This window comes from Choristoneura fumiferana, chromosome 29 (assembly GCF_025370935.1).
Source record: "Choristoneura fumiferana chromosome 29, NRCan_CFum_1, whole genome shotgun sequence".
Taxonomy (NCBI): domain Eukaryota; kingdom Metazoa; phylum Arthropoda; class Insecta; order Lepidoptera; family Tortricidae; genus Choristoneura; species Choristoneura fumiferana.
The window spans coordinates 10,937,671-10,956,638 of NC_133500.1; the positions used below are offsets into that span (position 1 = coordinate 10,937,671).

The 18,968-nt window shown below is 39.5% G+C and overlaps 1 protein-coding gene across 1 annotated transcript in view; it reads right to left on the bottom strand.

Moving 5' to 3' along the window:
• Positions 1-11,833: 11,833 nt before the first annotated feature.
• Positions 11,834-18,968, bottom strand: part of LOC141444101 (neural/ectodermal development factor IMP-L2-like) — a 109,077-nt gene continuing 101,942 nt past the window's right edge. The window contains 6 exon segments of the mRNA XM_074109534.1: positions 11,834-12,911; positions 13,791-13,917; positions 14,255-14,448; positions 16,351-16,374; positions 16,377-16,512; positions 17,271-17,431. Coding sequence (XP_073965635.1) covers positions 12,886-12,911; positions 13,791-13,917; positions 14,255-14,448; positions 16,351-16,374; positions 16,377-16,512; positions 17,271-17,431 — 668 coding nt within the window. The 3' untranslated portion in view covers positions 11,834-12,885.

The window sequence follows — 18,968 nt, forward strand, 5'->3', positions numbered from 1 at the left end:
TTGTCAAGAAATTATTAAAACTAAGAACGAGATCATAAGAATATAAACTGCATCATCATCCCAGCCTTATACGTCCCACTGCTGGGCACAGGCCTCCTCTCAGAACAAGAGGGCTTGGGCATAGTTCCCACGCGGACCCAGTGCGGATTGGGACTTCGCACGCACCATTGAATCGCTTCGCTGGTTTGTGCAGGTATAAACTGCATAAAACATCCGAAAACTTTTTGACGTCAGGAAAACGTCACGAAAATTTGTGAGGAGTAATTTGTAATTACATCGAAACTTTTATTGGACCATCTGACTTTTTATCACCTTTACCACTATGGTTTAAGTATATATTTATACACAATATTACTTAATTTTTGTATTGAAATACTCGTAGCGCCAGGTTTTTATTTTTAATAAGTGGACAACTGAAAAATGAAAATTGACAACTTTTTGAGAAATAGTCAAGTATGCAGGTATTCAAGTACGTGAAGCCTTGGATTCTTGCTGCAGGGCGCTTCCAACTGAAGCAATTGGAGGTATACTGGGCAGGCCTATGTCCAACAGTGGACTTCTTACGCCTGATATGATGATGATGATATATAGTCATTACTTTGAAAAAATCTCGTATCTCAAATCATACGTCAACAAATTTTGACCCTTAAAACAATGTTCATTAAGTTCACTCGGAAAGATAATCGATTTAGCCGTAGTGGCTAGTGGTTTGACCTATCGCCTCTCAAGCAGAGGCTCGTGGGTTCAAACCCCGGCTCGCACCTCTGAGTTTTTCGTGATTCATGTGCGGAATTACATTTGAAATTTACCACGAGCTTTGAGGTGAAGGAAAACATCGTGAGGAAACCTGCACAAACCTGCGAAGCAATTCAATGTTGCGTGTGAAGTTCCCAATCCACACTGGGCCCGCGTGGGAACTTTGGCCCAAGCCCTCTTGTTCTCAGAGGAGGCCTGTGCCCAGCAGTGGGACATATAGGCTGGGATGGTTGGTTGCTTGGTTAGATGATGATGATGAAAAAAAAAATTAATTTTACATTTACACTTAAGTGTAAAATATGATTAATCATAACATACTTTTTGAACGGAATTAAATGCTATAATTCATAAATTGTGAAACGCATCCCATTCACCGTCTCGAGACCTTGCTCTGCTCTCGATTCGATTCAAATCGATTCGGATACGATTAGCGATTATGATTGCGAATGATTATGTTATGAACTTATGATATGATCGCGCTCGACACGATCCTAAGTAATCGCAGGGCGTGTACGAATTAATAGTGATGGGCGTTTGTTTATCGATATAATTTAGGAGTCCCTAAACTGTGTGCGATGCCCCCCCGGCGGGGGGTGGGGGACTGGGGGCGTCATGGTATCCTAGTATCCTAGAATATCGCTAATGGTACATACAATGAATGACCTTCAATTTCTGTGAACTTTATTATTCATTATCAAATATCTGATAAACAATTTCTTCTCAGTCATGTATTAAATAACTATAATTACAAAATAGAACAATTACCTGTAGGAAACACTGATTTATTTCGTAAAATATTAATTTATTTATGAAACAAAGCCCTTTTATAGTCTCTCAATATCAAATAACAGTATAATACGAGGTTTCCAAAAATACCAGCGCACGGCAGCGGCCACACAGTGAAACTTGAGTAAATGATAAGAACGAAATTTCTTCCGTAGTGTTGTCGCGGCCGTTAATAAATGCCATCCTTGTCTATTTATGAACGCATTCTGCAAGAATAAGCAAGCGAGATATAGGTCTACCAGTTTATATTTGTTAGTGAAATACGTCACCCGCCAACGACCGGGAGCCGGTCGCTTGCCACTCAAGGGATTTTGACAGGCTGCCGGGAGACGGTCGCGTGCCAAACTAGGGTGTGCCGGGACCCGGACGCTTGCCACTCCAAGGGATATGTCACCTGCGTACGTAACTGTGTAACTGTGTCCTGGTGTTCAATAAATAGTCATTGCATTGTATGGTATTATGGTAACTACAGCTAAACGCAAGTTTTTTTTGTATAAGTGACAGCAAAATTATAACATAACAGACACGTGGTACGATTTTTCGTCGACTGTTTTTTTGTTGACTGCTCTTGGATTGCTAACCGAACTACAATACAATACAATACAAATATTCTTTATTGAACACCAAAAGCAGTACAGAGACATTACAAAAATAGAAAAAATCAGGTAGACAACAGGCGGTCTTATCGCTAAAAAGCGATCTCTTCCAGACAACCGATTTCTGAGAAATTAATAAATATGAACAGACTAATGACATGACTAACTACATTTTCCTATCAAATTTAAAGTCGGTACAATCACTACAAATGGTTAAACTTGATTCACAAGACACCCGAACAATCGTGCAAGCTAATACAGTAGGTACGGTCAGCATCAAAAGTAGCTGCATACTTTTATACTTTGTCGTTTTACAGCAACGTACTTAACACCATACAAATTTGACAAATGTGTTAAAACGACAGAGTAAAAAAGTGTTCCGCTACTTTTGATGCTGACTGTTACTACTACTACCACTACCAGGGCGCAGTGACCCAAAGTGGGTCTTGGCGTCCAACACCATACGCCACGCTTTGCGATCTTGAGCCAGCTCTTGCCAGCCTTCAACCCCGAAATCCAAATGGTCTTTCAGAACCTTGTCCCTCCAGCGGTACCTGGGACGACCTACCGGCCTACGTCCACTCGGTCGTCCCAAGTAAGCTCTCTTCACGGCTCGATCCTCTTCCAACCTTCTACGTGCCCGAGCCACAGGAGTCTAGACGCCTTGGTCTCTCCTATAACATATGTTTGATGCTGACTATACAGCCGAAATTTTAGTTTCGCTCGGGACTCGCCGGTTTTCTCCGTATTCCTAAAGATTCATTAGGCACATGAGAATGAAAAAGAAAAACTATCTTCTCTTTCGAGTTCCAAAAGACATTAGCAAAATAGTTCAACAATAAAAGTTTTAAAAAACTGCCATCGATAACTCTCCCATCACTAAAATCTATAAAAAATAATCATCCAACTTGCCCTTGCGCGTAATTTAGTCTTTATTGTTTCAAACGTTCGTGAGAATTTCCAAATGAGCTTTTAATTGTTTTAGACCCTTTTATGAAAGTAATTCGTGCATTCATGTACCAACACCAAGGGGTCATCCAAATGTTTATAATTTACTGTAGGTATTGCTATTATTAAAAACCTTGGATGTAAGGTTTTTGAGCTTACGCTGACAAAAGGCGGACTGTTGAAATGTATTTTATTATGGCAACATTATTTTAATTACATTTTTGATGTGGCAATGGCTCTTTTACGTTCTGATACCCCGGGCCCAATTGCATGATAAAGTACAAGCTAATAGTATTAGTGAATTTCAATACAAAATCGCTAATAATATTAGCTTGTACTTTGTTATGCAATCGGGCCCTGGTGTTGCAGATGTTTATGGGCGGTGGTGATCTCTTACCATCAGGAGACCCACTTGCTCGTTTTCCATCCAGTCAAATAAAAATAAAATAAATAAATAAATGACAATTACAGGAAGTAGGACTAAATCACCATTTTTCCCATCATTTTTTTATGTGCACCATTATCACCCCAAATTTGATGTTTAAACATTGTAAAGGTAAAACGAAAAAAATAATACTTTAGTAAGGCTCGCCTTAATTAGGTATTCCTTTTTTTGTTGGACCATTAGGTAGGTATTAATTTCATCTGTCTATGTATTATGGTTTAAACTAGAGTCCTGTGATAGACAGACGGACGGACAGCGTAGCAACATTAACAGGGTCCCGTCTGCCACTCTTTGGCGACGAAACCCTTTTGCTATGTAAAAGACCATAATGTAAGGTGCTGTATCATTTTCAAAATGGCCGGCTTCCGCGTCTTCCGCTTACGAAATTGGTAGCTTATTTGAAGATCGAATTGCAAAAATGATAATTTGACCGGCCGGTATTAAGGTATGACATGATGATAGCCAACTCGTGCGCAGGTTAAATTGCCTACGCGAGTTTTAGACCGGGGTTTAAGTCAAAAGAGATCGGAAGCTTAAGATAGGTTAACTGAAACAATTAATTTGCTCACCCGCGGCCTTTATGATATCTACGGATACATTTGCGGGTGAGCAAAGTAAGTTCATTGATATGGGCCTGCGCAAAGTAATGCCTGAATTCAATAAATTACGTAGGATTGTTTTCCAGCTGGGTCTGGGAACGTCAAGGGGTCAACAAATGCTACGGGGAAAGCTCATTTACATCAGACGCTTCGGGTTCGATCTATAAAAAATCGTAGCCTGTGTGTGTGTGTCCAAATTTCATAGTCGGGGATCGTTGTTAACTATCTTAGTTCTATATTATTATTGGAACAAAAAATTCAACCTTAATGACAATAACGAAGGTCTGGCTGTCACGGGCCCTAAGTCCATAAGGCCAAAGTTTAAGATGAATATTTCACAATATTAAACACACATAATACCGTCGTAAATATAATTTTCTCAAAAATGTCCGTAAAAGTTGACATTATTCTTTACATATCAGAAGGTGAAGTGCATAGTTTATGGTCAGCGAAAAATTAAAAAGTTAAAAAGATTGCAGGCGCGCTAGCTCGACAATAATGAATCAGCGCGCCTGTAATCATTCACATTTTTTTTAAAGTTAAAAAGGCCATGGAAATGTTGGCACAAGTCGTATACAGCCAAGTCTAATGGCCGGTATCAGATATTTTGTTGGAACTCCGGACTTTTTCTATTGGGTCTGAAATAGCTTATGGTGTTTTCGGTGGAAAAATACACCTGCAGTTTATTTTTAATGAAAAATGGCGGGAAAGCATAAGAAAATTTTTGGAATAAAATTAAATTTTATAATATGTTTTGAGAAAAAGTTTATTCTATTTCAGAATTATTCACCATTTTTGAGAAAAGCTTTATATTAGTCTCGGCTGGAATAGCAATTGCTGGCTTCGTATTAGTTAAACGGACTCGCAAGCTCGTCCGTTTAATACTCATACTCAGCCAGCAATTGCCTACTTCCAGGCCACGACAATAATCTACTATTCTTGCCATATTGGCTAGACAGTTTGATAGACTTTTTATGGTCTGAAATTATGTCACAGGTCTTTAATATAGTGTGAGACGAAGTTCCAGCAGCATTCTGAAGGAAATTGCTGCCAAATTTAGATAATGTGAGCGTGTGTAATTATGTATTGCAAATTAGCTTTTACATGTTTTGCTTGTTTTATTTGTCAAAATTGTATTTCATTTTATTTTTATGTCCTTAAATACTCAGAATCACAATCAGAATCTTTTATTTGCTAGAATACAGATGGTGTTACAATACACTAGATTAACATTATAATGTTTAGATTTAAATTATTTTCTTTCTTTTGTTTGTTTTTTTACTAACACTATGGATATTCTATTTGTCCGAAACAAAAAAATTGAATTTAATGCTACGAAATGCATACAGTATTCCATTGAAAATTCTAGAGCAAATAACGAATAATCCTCCTTTCAGCAAATCTTTATTGATTTAAAGATAAATCGCTAAAGCGTGTCTCTCGCACCGCAGTGTAATAACTAATCGATACATGGACGCACGCGCACGATGTGTTGCAACAGAACTAGAGAAATGAAGCTGTAAATGTAAGCTGGAGGGATTGTAGCCGTACCTTATCAAGGACAATGGAAAGGGTTCCATCCCTTTACCTCTAAGGCTGCGTTTTAACCTGACATGTGCAAGAAATGTGTTTTGCAAACCAATAGGGAATATTACTGCAAATTTAACCCATCAGAGTGCAGCACTAGCATATACCAAATACCATATGTTTATGGTTTATGTTTTGTGTTTATCTTAAGAGAAGTCTCTTCGTTCCATTCTCCATACAAACGTAGACCCGGTCTCGTTTGAAAACTAGGCAACAGAAATAGATTAAATTTTGTAAGTATGGACTAGACGTAATTAATTATGCCTGTGGTTTTTCAGATTTTCGTATAAATGTGTAATATCAGAATAACAGGAGCTCAGTCGACAGAAAAAAGGTGTCAACTTTGCACGAGAATTACAGACTAATAAAGCATTTTTACAAAAATCGAAAATATCACAGGAATAGAAAATATAATGAATACCTTGATTGTAAAATATCATTGATTTCTGTGCATAATATGAGGACAACGAAACCCAAAATTCAACCGCCCAAATCTAGAAAATCCTACAGCTATCTCGATATAAATTACGGACGTCGTTGCGGAAGGCATGGGGGGGACGGCTGCGAGCGCTTATGTCACGAGCGATAAAGACAGCAATATCCCAAACGAATACCTAACGCGGCCGCGCGGCCGGCAGGGAGACCTCTTAAATGTCCGTAGGATGTCGTAATATCATATTATTTCAATTAAATTATTGGAAATATAGCTCTATCGCTACTATTGATGTAAACATAATTTATTTTGTTACTTATAAATACCTATGTCATGATTTCTATAGGCATTAATACAAGAGTATGACCAAAGATGGTCATGATCCGTCATGGCGACAAAATATAAAGAGAATTGACGTTGTCATGGCGGTTTCTTTACGCTTTACGGTTTTGGTTTGTGCTGGTGTCGCCCCCTGCGCAGAGCTTTGCCTAATATGCAATATAAAACGGTTCATATATACCTCGCCTCGCTCCGCTTAGCTGTTTCCAACAGAGCGGTGCTGTACGAGGCGAGATAAATGGAGCGTTTCTATTGGTTCATGAAAAACACAACCCTCGCAACACATCCTGGCACATCTCTGGTGGACCCAACTTTTTTTTTATTCGACTGAATGGCAAACGAGCAAGGGTCTCCTGATGGTAAGAGATCACCACCGCCCATAAACACCTGCAACACCAGGGGTATTGAAGATGCGTTGCCAACCTAGAGGCCTAAGATGGGATACCTCAAGTGCCAGTAATTTCATCGGCTGTCTTACTCTCCACGCCGAAACGCAACAGTGCAAGCACTGCTGCTTCACGGCAGGATTAGCGAGCAAGATGGTGGTAGCAATCCGGGCGGACCTTCCACAAGGTCCTACCACCTGCAAAAACTAAACGTTGGCTGCCCGCCATACTACACCTGTTGCTCCCACGCCCCGTAAAAGTGATCATGATCACACACATAAAGTGACACATTAACGTAGCACATAAAACTGTTAACTGATAAATGGGCCAATCAACTATTTTACCGACTCTTTGGGCGTCTCTGTCTAAACTGTCTCTGGCGTTACCAAGAAATCGTACTTCCAATAAGATATTTCACGGTTTAATAGGTTGAACTTACGTTGGATGGCATGTATTCATGTACACCATCTATTAAATTACGGAAAAAACATGTTTACTTACAAAAATCTGCACTTGTTTGGAAAATGTCGCGGACAGATTAGTGTCGGTAAAAAAGTTGATTGGCCCAAATACTTAATTGGGATCATCTCAGCTTTTATACGTCACACTGCTGGGCACAGGCCTCCTCTCAGAGTGAAAGGGCTTGGGCCGTAGTTCCCACGCGGGTCCAGTGTGGATTGGGAGCTTCACACATATCATTGAATTGCTTCGCAGGTTTGTGCAGGTGCAGTTTGATTTCAAATGTAAATTCGCACATGATTCGAATACTCAGAAGTGCGAGCTGGGCTTGAACCCACAATCCTCTGCTTGAGAGGCCACAGGTCAAACCATTAGGCCACTACGACTCAAACATGGCTAATGTAGCAAAATAAAATTATAGTGCGATCAAATAATGTTGAAACTTGAAAATTAATGTGCGATTACTACAAACTCGGTCGGCGACAAAATACCGTGATAGCACGACAAGACCGAGATACATTTAAAATTATTGAAGGAGCAGGTTCTGGGGACGTTTACACGGTGCGACACGACTTGTCACTGACTGACAGCGCCATCTATTATTTTATATAGTAAACTATTATGAATGGTTTATAGATCATTTATAATATGATAGAGTTAGGGCGATTGAGCACTACAAGGAATTTAACTGTCCTATAGGGACCAATTTTTCGGGGTCCAATATGGCATGAAAAAAAACAGATCGCGGGTGCAGTTCACAAGCATAAACACGTTTTTCATGGCTGTTATAAATCTCTGACCGGAAAAAAAACGGCCGGAATGCGGAAAAGTAAAATGTCGGACGGTAGAATTAGCACAAACTAGTATAATAATAATATATTTATGGCGTGTTATAACGGATCACAACAAATCGGACTGCCGGCGGCAATCGCCCTGATGTGAATTAGTTTCATGCAATCGTATTTTTAAGTTCCCAATCCGCACTGGGCCCGCGTGGGAACTACTGCCCAAGCCCTCTCATTCCGAGAGGAGGCCTGTGCCCTGCAGTGGGACGTTTATAGGCTGGGATGATGATCCAAAGTGGGACGTAATTAAACTAGGATTTTTGAATTAGTAGCTTCACTGTGCATCGTCTATCGCATGTGTAACGGGGAGTGCTCCGAGGAGTTGTTCGGGTTGATCCCTGCCACATCCTTCCACCACCGCCCTACGCGACAACACTTTCATCCTCACCATTTAGATGGTTAGCAGTCCTCTACTGTGCGTTTTCCAGAAATTTCCTGCCTCGCACAGCAAAACTCTGGAATGTACTCTCGCCTGCGGTATTCGCGGACCGATATGACCTTCAAGCTTTCAAGAAAAGAGCGTACTACCTAAAAGGCCGGCAACGCACTTGTGACTCTTCTGGTGTTGCAGGTCCATGGGCGACGGTAATCGCTTACCATCAGGCGATCCGTTTGCTCGTATGCCCCCTATACCATAAAAAAATACGAACTCCGGGCTCCGGCACTGTGATGTGGAAGGCAAAGGGAAATCATCACACTATTTTACCAAGAAAGTCACCATGAATGTTCACTACTGATTCACGTCGACCACGACCACTCTGTAGAGGTGAACGTTATTTCACGTCACCGTATACTGGTGACCGTACCGTACCGTACTGGTGACGTGCTGAATAACCAAATCACTGGTTTCATGTCAAGCGACAAGTAGTGATTTTTGTAACGAGCTATTTTTGTGGTGATGCGATTTTGGCCTCAACGTCACAGACGTCACGAGTAGCACAGAGTAATAATTGTAGCCTTAACTTTATACAACGTCAAAGAAACGATTCTTAGATTATGAAATTACCTATTGACATTACACCGAAAAACGATGCTTGTGCTTGTGTGCTTGTGTGTTGTTGTGTTTCGGCGTGGAGAGAAGGACAGCCGGTGAAATTACTGGTCGGTCTGGCCGGTAAAAAAAACGTCATAGCTCAATAGGTTAACAAATTACGTTAAATACTAGTTTCATTTCTAATTCAGTTACAGTGACTGTCACAGAACGCGTCACTGCAGGCAGTGAAAGAAACTGGTTACTAAAATCACTGGTTTTCGTAACCAGTGACATGAATCTTGTCACCAGTTTCGTTTCGTTTCGCTCAAATCACGTAACGACCAACGCCTACCACTCTGTCAAGAGTGTAGCAACTTAGAAGAAGAAGCGTTAGATTGGCAATAGGTGGGCCACGTTATGATAGATACGTCCATGCACAAGCGTGTGTTCACTCATTCCCGATTCCCAGCCGGGGCAGATATTTTATCAAATAACCTAACCATAAAAAAAAAACATTTTTAGTACAAGCTTTTTCTGCTGATTGTACTTTTTGTTGACTGTACATGCACTGTCACCCAAACTACATTTGCATACCAAATTTCAAGTCGATGCTATTAACCTTTGAAGAGTTCGGACCTGCGGAGAGGATCCTGGTTGGATTACCAGGATGTGACTACTAGATTATTGTATTGTGACGCGATTTACATAAATGTTCCAAATTTCAAGTCAATCTGACTACTGAAAGTTGGTCAAATTTAACTTGCAAGATTTGATTACAGACAGACAGACAGACAACGGGACAGGTGAAACTGTTTACTTAGTTAGTAAAAGCTTGTAAAAAAATACGAATGTTTATTCTCGGGTCTACGATGTTTAATATGTATTTAAGTATGTATTTGTTCTTTGCTGTACAGGATAGGAACAATTGGCGGAGTCTTGTGTCGGAGGCCAAGATCCACTTTGGGTCGCTGAGCCGGCGAAGTAAGTAAGTATGTATTTATCCATATATAATAAGTATGTTTATCCGTTACCTATATTACCTATATAGTATACATAGCACAAGCTTTGCTTAGTTTCGGACTGGGTCAATTAATGTCGAGTGTTCCGTGATGTTTATTTATTTATACCTACTGTTCTTTCACCTCCACTGTAACACACAAATCACACAAACCTAACTAGCACAACCACACTACACTGATGCGTTTCGAACTTAACAAGAGCTCATCCTCAGAGCAACACAACCGTTCACCATGTCACCAGATGTGAGGTGATGACGCTTGTAGTCGTCGCATCGTGTCGTACCCGTATCGTGCCTCCGTCGCGCCGGTCGTGCGGGCGTGCGTCCGCGCCGCCACGCGTCACGACGTTCCCGTCGAGATTGCGCGAAATTGATCGCTTAGTTTACGATCTAGGTCAGTGAATAGAACTGGTCCCTAATATTTTTCTATATATTTTTTTTTTATATCTGTAAAATAAAAACTAAAATTGGACTTCCCCTAAAAAAAACTTCTTGTTTCAAATTCAAATCGTTTCTTTTTTAAATAGGCCGCAATGGGCTCTTTTCCACGTTTTATTTTAAACTACCATACTTTATGCAAGCAATCACTAGCGCCTATGGACACCTGTAACACGGGCATCGCGGATGCGTTGCTAGCCCTTTGAGAGACTGACGGGCTCGTTTTTAGGGTTCCGGAGCCAAAATGGCAAAAACGGAACCCTTATAGTTTCGACATGTCTGTCTGTCTGTCTGTCCGTCCGTCCGCGGCTTTGCTCAGGGACTATCAATGCTAGAAAGCTGTAATTTTGCACGAATATGTATGTAAACTATGCCGACAAAATGGTACCATAAAAATTTCAAAATATATTTTTTTGTGTACCTCCCATACCTACACGTAAAGTGGGGGTGATTTTTTTTCTCTCATCCAACCCTATAGTGTGGGGTATCGTTGGATAGGTCTCTTAAAATCATTGAAGGGTTGCTAAAACGGTTTTTCAATTCAGGGATTTTTTTGCAAAATATTCAACTTTAAAGAGCAAATTTTCATTAAAATCGAGCGTCCCCGCTCTAAAATCTAAACCGGTGGGTGGAAAATTTGAAAAAATTCAGGATGGTAGTAAGTATATCAAACTTTCAAGGAAAACTATAACAGCTAAGTTTTCTTGAAAATTATTAGTAGTTTTTCTCTTAAATAGCAGCCTAAGGTATAAAATATACCTAAACTTGAAATCCTTTGAAAAATATTACTTATTTTTTTCGTAATGGCTACGAAACCCTATTTTGGGCGTGTCCGATACGCTCTTGGCCGGTTTTTAACTTTAAATAAAGACTGAAAAGGGAAAAACAAATCTAGATTCCTATTAATGGGATAAAAAAAATCCTTTATGTAAAGTCTGGTATTACGTACCAGATGGTACTAGGGGGGAATATTTGTGCTAATAAATGTCATGTTGACACCTCATACATCTGCCAAAGTCATACAGAAATTGATTATGAAAGGGTTCCACCCTGGTACGCAATTCAGTTTCCCATCCAAATACCCTAAACCCAAATATCCTAATTTTGGGAGGTGCCTCCTCATGCCTGCAGTGGGACACTTACCGTAGGTACTTATATAGAGATGATGTATTTTTACACGACATCTATAAAAATAACATACTTATCGATTAATGAAACAATAATATAAGTTATTCGTTATTTTATTTATTTCATATTCATCTATTTGCATCACAGTTTTACAAGTTATAATTTTATGATCACATTAATAAAATATGTATAGTACATATTATGTTTACAATTATGATTCCATTAAGAAAATACAGTCTGCTTAGTGTCAATAAGGTAATTTTGTACTTATAAATTTATTTTCAGCGTTCGAACCGCCCGCCTGTTTTGTCCGAAGATTTCTCATTTTTATTAATTTGATCTTCATTTTTGGAGCCATTAAAAACATCTAAATACACTTAGTTTCGGTGGAGTTCAGTTAGTATTAACATAAAGTATCTGTACGGAGGTAACGGTACAAGTACATAAGTGGCTACACAAAAGTAAAAAAGGTCAAGTAGGTATAACCAAATAAAGGCGATCGAAAGAAAATTTCAAAATAAGTTCTTTTAATGAAATACATGTTTATATTATTAACAAGAAGCCTAGTATTACAAAAAAAACAACAAATAATAAAATATTGGCACTGTTGGGAAACACACGAGCGGTTAAAAAACCGCGACGGTTCAACCGTCCAAACGTCTATGAGACTTTTTAAGTATAGTAGACAGAAAGGCCTGTGCTCATCTTTCTTTTTGTTTTTAATATGTACTGGTTTCAGTATATTTAATTAGAAATAGAATAACAAAAAGATATTAAAAATTTAAGAAAGTTGTATGTCACGAAATGGTCCCAAATCAGCAAAAATTGCCGGTATTTCCTTTGAGACCAATTACGTTTACGTAAAACGATATTTTTTATCAATTAATTGATCGTTATGATATAGTAGGTACGGAAGCTTTTGCTTGTCAGTACAACTTGCATTTGCTTTTTCGTAAAGAGTTTGTATGCCACAAAATGTGTTATTTATTCAAATGGAAAAAGTGTAAATTGAAGTTTATTTTTAACCACTTCGTAAACCACACATTATTTTTTTCCCTTTTTTCGCTCGTGTAAATTAATTATACAATTATCAACTTAAATAAGACAGGAACCTGGATTAAGTATACGACGCGTTGCTTGTCTGTTTGCTTACTGCCTTGCTTTGTTTATCCTTTCTGTAACAAAAAAATTACATGTTTAATTTCGCGTCAAATGCGCCGCGTTTTTGACACGGGACGAAATCTTTTAGCCGTTTTTTGAGCGGATTTGACACATTTAGGTGTATAGTTGATTGTTGAATCCCAAGATTCCCTGACTGCTGCCGAGGTGGGTTATGTTTTATAAGGTTATGTCCAGGGCTCGTAAAATGCGAGTTATATTCATTGAAGTATTAATTGTAATACGTCATTTCAATCGATTCGACTTGATCGACTGGTTATGTCATTATCTCGGCCTATACTACGTCTTACTGCAGGGAACAGGCCTCCTCTCAGAATGAGTGGGGTTGGGCCGTAGTTCTCACTAATAACAATGTCCATCAACCAAAAATCCCTATCACCACCACCACCACTTTTTGATTTTATAAACTTCGTATTGGTTTCTATTGACCCCTGCAGTCGTCCCTATTCACCCACAGTGCGTTCCCATTGACCCCACTCGTTCAAAAATATTATTCCTTTGTCTTTATATATTTCCATTTAAAAAATAAAACTGTTGCAAAATTTACTTGTAGTTAATATAACCTAACCTACCAACAAAAACTCGGAAAACCCCGACTTTGTCACTTCAAAGTTCAATATCTCAAAAACGGCTGAACCGATTTTGATAAAACATGTCTTAGAACCATCGCTAGAAAACCTGCTTTCAAATAAAAGAAACCGCGTTCAAACCGAGCCACCCGTTTAAGAGCTACGGTGCCACACACAGACACACATAGCGGTCAAACTTATAACACCCCTCTTTTTGCGTCGGGGGTTAAGTAGCCTGCTTGTTTGCCCCCCTATCATTATATAAACACTGCATATGAAGCTGTGGTATTTTATACGTGTACTTACTGACGTTGGTTGGGTATACGAATGTGGAGGTGGACTGGCTGCCATAGGAGTTGGTGGCGTGACAAGAGAATTCCCCCATATCAGTCCACAGGAGGGGGGATATCACCAGCTCTCCCGAACGAAGGACCTGCAAGTACCAAGAAGAGTTTGTTACATATGGAAGTTATTTCATAAAATTAGTTTTTTTTAATTGAGATAAAAATACGTTCATCATAAAGCTGTTGCCCGCGACTCGATTATCTCTATCCCGCGGGCAATTTTCCGGGATAAAAACTATTCTATGTCCTTCCCCGGGACTCAAACTATCTGTATACCGAATTTCATCTAAATCGGTTCAGCGGGTTAGACGTGAAGAGGTAACAAACAAACTTACGCATTTATACTATTACCGGGATACTAAACCACCAAATAATAAACTTAATTACAACGCCATCTAGTGACGAATAGCGGAACTATGAGCTAACCTTCATCCTGGGATCTTTTTTCACGGTGAGTCGCCTGCTGTTCTTCCACGTGACTTGTGGCCGTGGGTGACCTTTCACATGACACGGGAGGACAACATTACTGCCTATTATGTCCATGTAGACTTTGTAGGTGACGAGGATTTGCGGTGCTAGTGGGACGAGGCGGACTCGGTCTATGAGGCTGGTGCTGCTCTCTGTTGATGGATAGTAACATTAAATTAGTTTACATTTGCGACGTCTTGTGTGTAAATAAACAGGGTGGTGTCGCTTCTGTCTTTGTAAAAGTGAATGCATGGCGCTGCTTAGTAAATCGAACAGTTCACTAATTAGTTGCTATAAACCATTTTTAACTTATATTTACTTAAAAAGGCTATTCCTATAGACACAATACGTGGGTTCCCTTTATCTTGCATAATATCGATTCTCCAAAATACACTTCGCATAACCGGTATCAAATATTTTTTTTAGTCGAATGATACTTTTGCATAATCATTAGTTTGCATAATTATCAGTTCGAATAATAGTCATTTCTCAGAATATTAAATGGCAGAACACTGTTATCGCCGAATATACTTCTTCAGAATATTAAATAGCAGAACAATAGTATCGCCGATTTTTATATGGCATAATGGCATAGCAAAATACTAGGTTGGACTATACAATAGTATTTTTACGGAATTTCAAATAGTGCTGGCCTTAACATGGCATAATGACATGGTTAAAGGAACGAACAGCTACCATATATTAATGCCAGCAAAGTAAGAGTGCTGTGCCAGCGGCCGACGAACTGCGCTACCAATAAGGGTTAGGCTAAATTATAACCCTAATTTAACTGCAAGTAATGTTTAGTAAAATTTTATTCTGCTTTTTATCATTATGAAAAAAAAAATACTAGGAGATATATCTTTCTGCGTAATAACTATTCGGACATATAAATATTATTCTCATCGATATTATGCCCTGTTAATAGTCTGCTTCCCAAAATTATGAGAAATGATAGTAAGTATGCGAAAAAATATATGCAAAAAGTAATTCGGAGATATGATGATTCTGCTCAAGGTTGTTATGTGAAACGAAATTATGAGATTCGATTTTATACAACATATTAGTGAACCACACTACGTTTTTCGGCTTAAGCCGATTAAAAAAGTTTTATGTTCACGCAACAACAGCGAAAAAGTAAGAAGTAAGGTGTAACTAACAATAAATATATTTACTGCTGTTGAGGAGAAATTAAGCTTCTCAAATCGATTCAGCGTCGATACTTATAAATCTACCGATAACGTCGCCGCTGAGACCCCAAACTTCACATTTGCTAATAGTTTTGTTACAGGCGTATATTTAAACAGTTATAAATGAGTTTTTAACCCCCGACGCAAAAGAGGGGTGTTATGAGTTTGATACAAACGATAAAAATGTTTGACTGTGATGACTGAACGAGTGTAAAACTCAACAAGCACAGAATACCGGCGTGAAAGTAGTTTTACTACTGTATTTCGTACGGTGAGTGGGAGATCCGGAGGCCCAACTCCCCTCCCTCCTTTACTCCCCTCCCCCCTACCCCTTCCGTTATCCCCTCCCCTTTAGGCCGGCAACGGCTGTAGGTCTCCATGGGTGGCGTTGATCGCTTACCATAGGTGACCCGCATACTCGTTCGCCAGCTATTTGATATAAAAAAGCGTAAAAGTAAGAGTGAAAATAAGAGCAAGATGACTGACAGAGTGGACTGGATTAGCATAAGCGAAATAGGGCATACATAGGTCTCGGGAATTGTGCAGACATGGACTTATTGACAATGAGTACAAGTATAAAAATGAGTAAGAGTAAGAACAAGAGTTCTTATTCTTGTAAATGTACGAATTAGAATAAGAGTAAGAGAAAGAACGGTGGATGCAAGAAGTGGCGAGTTGTCGTTCATTGTGGCGTTCTAAGGGGGAGGCCTTTGTTCAGCAGTGGACGTCTTCCGGCTGATGATGAAGGAGAAAGAATGAGTAATAGTAAGAACAAGAGTATAATCTTATTGTAAGTGTAAGAATTAGAATAAGAGAAAGAGATTTAGAATTAGTATATCTATGAGAAGTAGAGAGTTGACTGACCTGTGCTGTAGACGATGGCGCTCCCCGGGCAGTCTTGGCACCGGCGGTGGCCACGCAGGTGTACTCGTCCTGCCCGAGTGTCCTGCTGACTAACAGGGTGGACTCCACTCGCGCGAGTGAAGTGGGGCTCACGTCGAATATGTCGTTGGATTCTTGGGTATACTGTATTAAAAAAACAACAATGCAACTAGGAATGAAACGGCCAATTGCAGGTTTTTACAAGCTTTAATTTAGTTTCACATGTCCCGTTGTCTGTCTGTATGTCTGTCTGTAGTCAAATCTTGCAAGTAAAATTCGACCAACTTCCAGTAGTCGGATTGACTTGAAATTTGGCATACTTATGTAAATCACGTGACAGATGTGACAATACAATAATCTAGTAGTGACATCCTGGTAGTCCAGCCAGGATCGTCTCCGCAGGACGAAACTCTTCAACGGTTAATAGCATCGACTTGAAATTTGGTAGGCAAATGTAGTTTGGGTGACAATGCAAGTACAGTCAACAATAAAACCATATATCAAAATGAAATTTTTATGGTTAGGTTAGTTTTTGGGTTGAGTCACATTTAAGCGTCAAACTACGTACCTTTGGTAGAACAGAGGTATAATTCCACTTTTTGTAAATTAACTCAACTTTTTAGCCAATTTATGCCCTTTAATATGTCGTTGACTATACCTATACATCCCCAATTTCCTAGATCTTACTACTACGGGGAGGAGAGGATTTCTTATCTACCCACAGAGTCTTGTTTTGTTTCAGCTATTTGCTGGAAAGCAGGGTGAGGACAAAACCTAACGGGATAATATATATGCTTGTATGATGTAAGATCAAATAACCTAAAAAGCATATCTCTTAAACATACACGATTAGTGGGAGGGATGCGGGGGGGATCGTTGTGGGGAGCAGGACCAAAGCTTACCTCGTAAACGGGTTGGTTGTTCTTAAACCAGCGTATAGATGGCGCTGGGGCGGCGAACGCTTCGCAGGTCAGAGTGACGGTGGTGCCTTGTGGGTGCGCGGTGAGCGGCGCCGGCGCACGGGCTAGCTCGAGGAACGGGCGTGGGACGCGGGGGGGAAACGCTGTGGGGGGTGAATAGGGTTAGTAAAATTAAATCAAATATTTTTATTTTTTACGTAGATATTAGTACCTAGTCGGCACTGAACATAGTAATACATTTAAACAAGACATAGGCCTGGACACATGTCGCCGGTACGGTGCCGTCTACGGTGTCACGGCGCGGCGCCGTCAAAACTACCAAGCGTGTACGTACCAAGCGTTTGACGGCGCCGCGCCGTGACACCGTAGACGGCACCGTACCGGCGACATGTGTCCAGGCCCATAGTTATAAACAATAAAAGATCAGGATTTATTTTTGGAATTTTTTGTAGGAATTAAAGAAAATCCCGGAATTACAAAATAAACTGCCAGATCAAACGATAAAAATAATATATATATATTTTAAACCTAGTAAATGAACTTTGCATCGACAGTGTTATTTGAATAACTGAAAACTGAAAGTAGTTTCCTCAGAATCAGGATTTTAAGACAGGTTTATTTTGCTTCATCCCTTTTTTATTGTGCCCAGTCTAAAAGATACGAATGCAATGTGCACCTATCAAATGTTTTAGCGAGGTTGCATACCATTTAGATAATTTAACACTGGCCGTTTTGCAGTCAGTCTAATTTTCTTGTAAAAACGGCGAAGCGTTACTGGCAAATATTAAAGAGTTAATTAAGTTAGAAATCGATTTTCCATGCTGTCATCGTTCATCCACCATTACCTCTCATATTTCGTTTTCTAGAATTTTTTTACCGTACAACGGCAAAAACTACTAGACACTGGCAAAATTGTCCTCTGATGGACAGAGCCATATTTTTTTAAAGAATAATAATAATAAGTTAGAAATCAAGTAGAATTATTTATTTTTTGACTGACGATGCACTTATGGTTTGGTAGCTTATAAGAAGTGTGATAATGACATTTAGGACGTCTTGTAGGCTTTTTAAATCTCGATTTAAGGCTTAAACTGACAGTTCTTTTATGGATCTGACAGGGCTTAAGAACACTTAAACCTAGATTAAAAAGCCTGCAAGTGGACGTTAAATATGAACTTTATACAGCTAGTAGGTTTATTTAGACAAAGAACATTTTTGCATGCTTTTATAAGATAATATGACATTATTGATACTTATTCGAAAATTTAAATTGATCACCGCCTTTTATGGTATTATTTAATTTTTATGATATTATTTTATGGTAATATTCATCATCATCATCCCAGCCTATATACGTCCCACTGCTGGGCACAGGCCTCCTCTCAGAACAAGAGGGCTTGGGCCATAGTTCCCACGCGGGCCCAGTGCGGATTGGGAACTTCACACGCACCATTGAATTGCTTCGCAGGTTTGTGCAGGTTTCCTCACGATGTTTTCCTTCACCGCAAAGCTCGTGGTAAATTTCAAATGTAATTCCGCACATGAATTTCGAAAAACTCAAGAGGTGCGAGCCGGGGTTTGAACCCACGACCCTCTGTTTAAGAGGCGATAGGTCAAACCACTAGGCCACCACGGCTCATGATCACGGCGGATGGTAATATTACACAGATATAAATATTT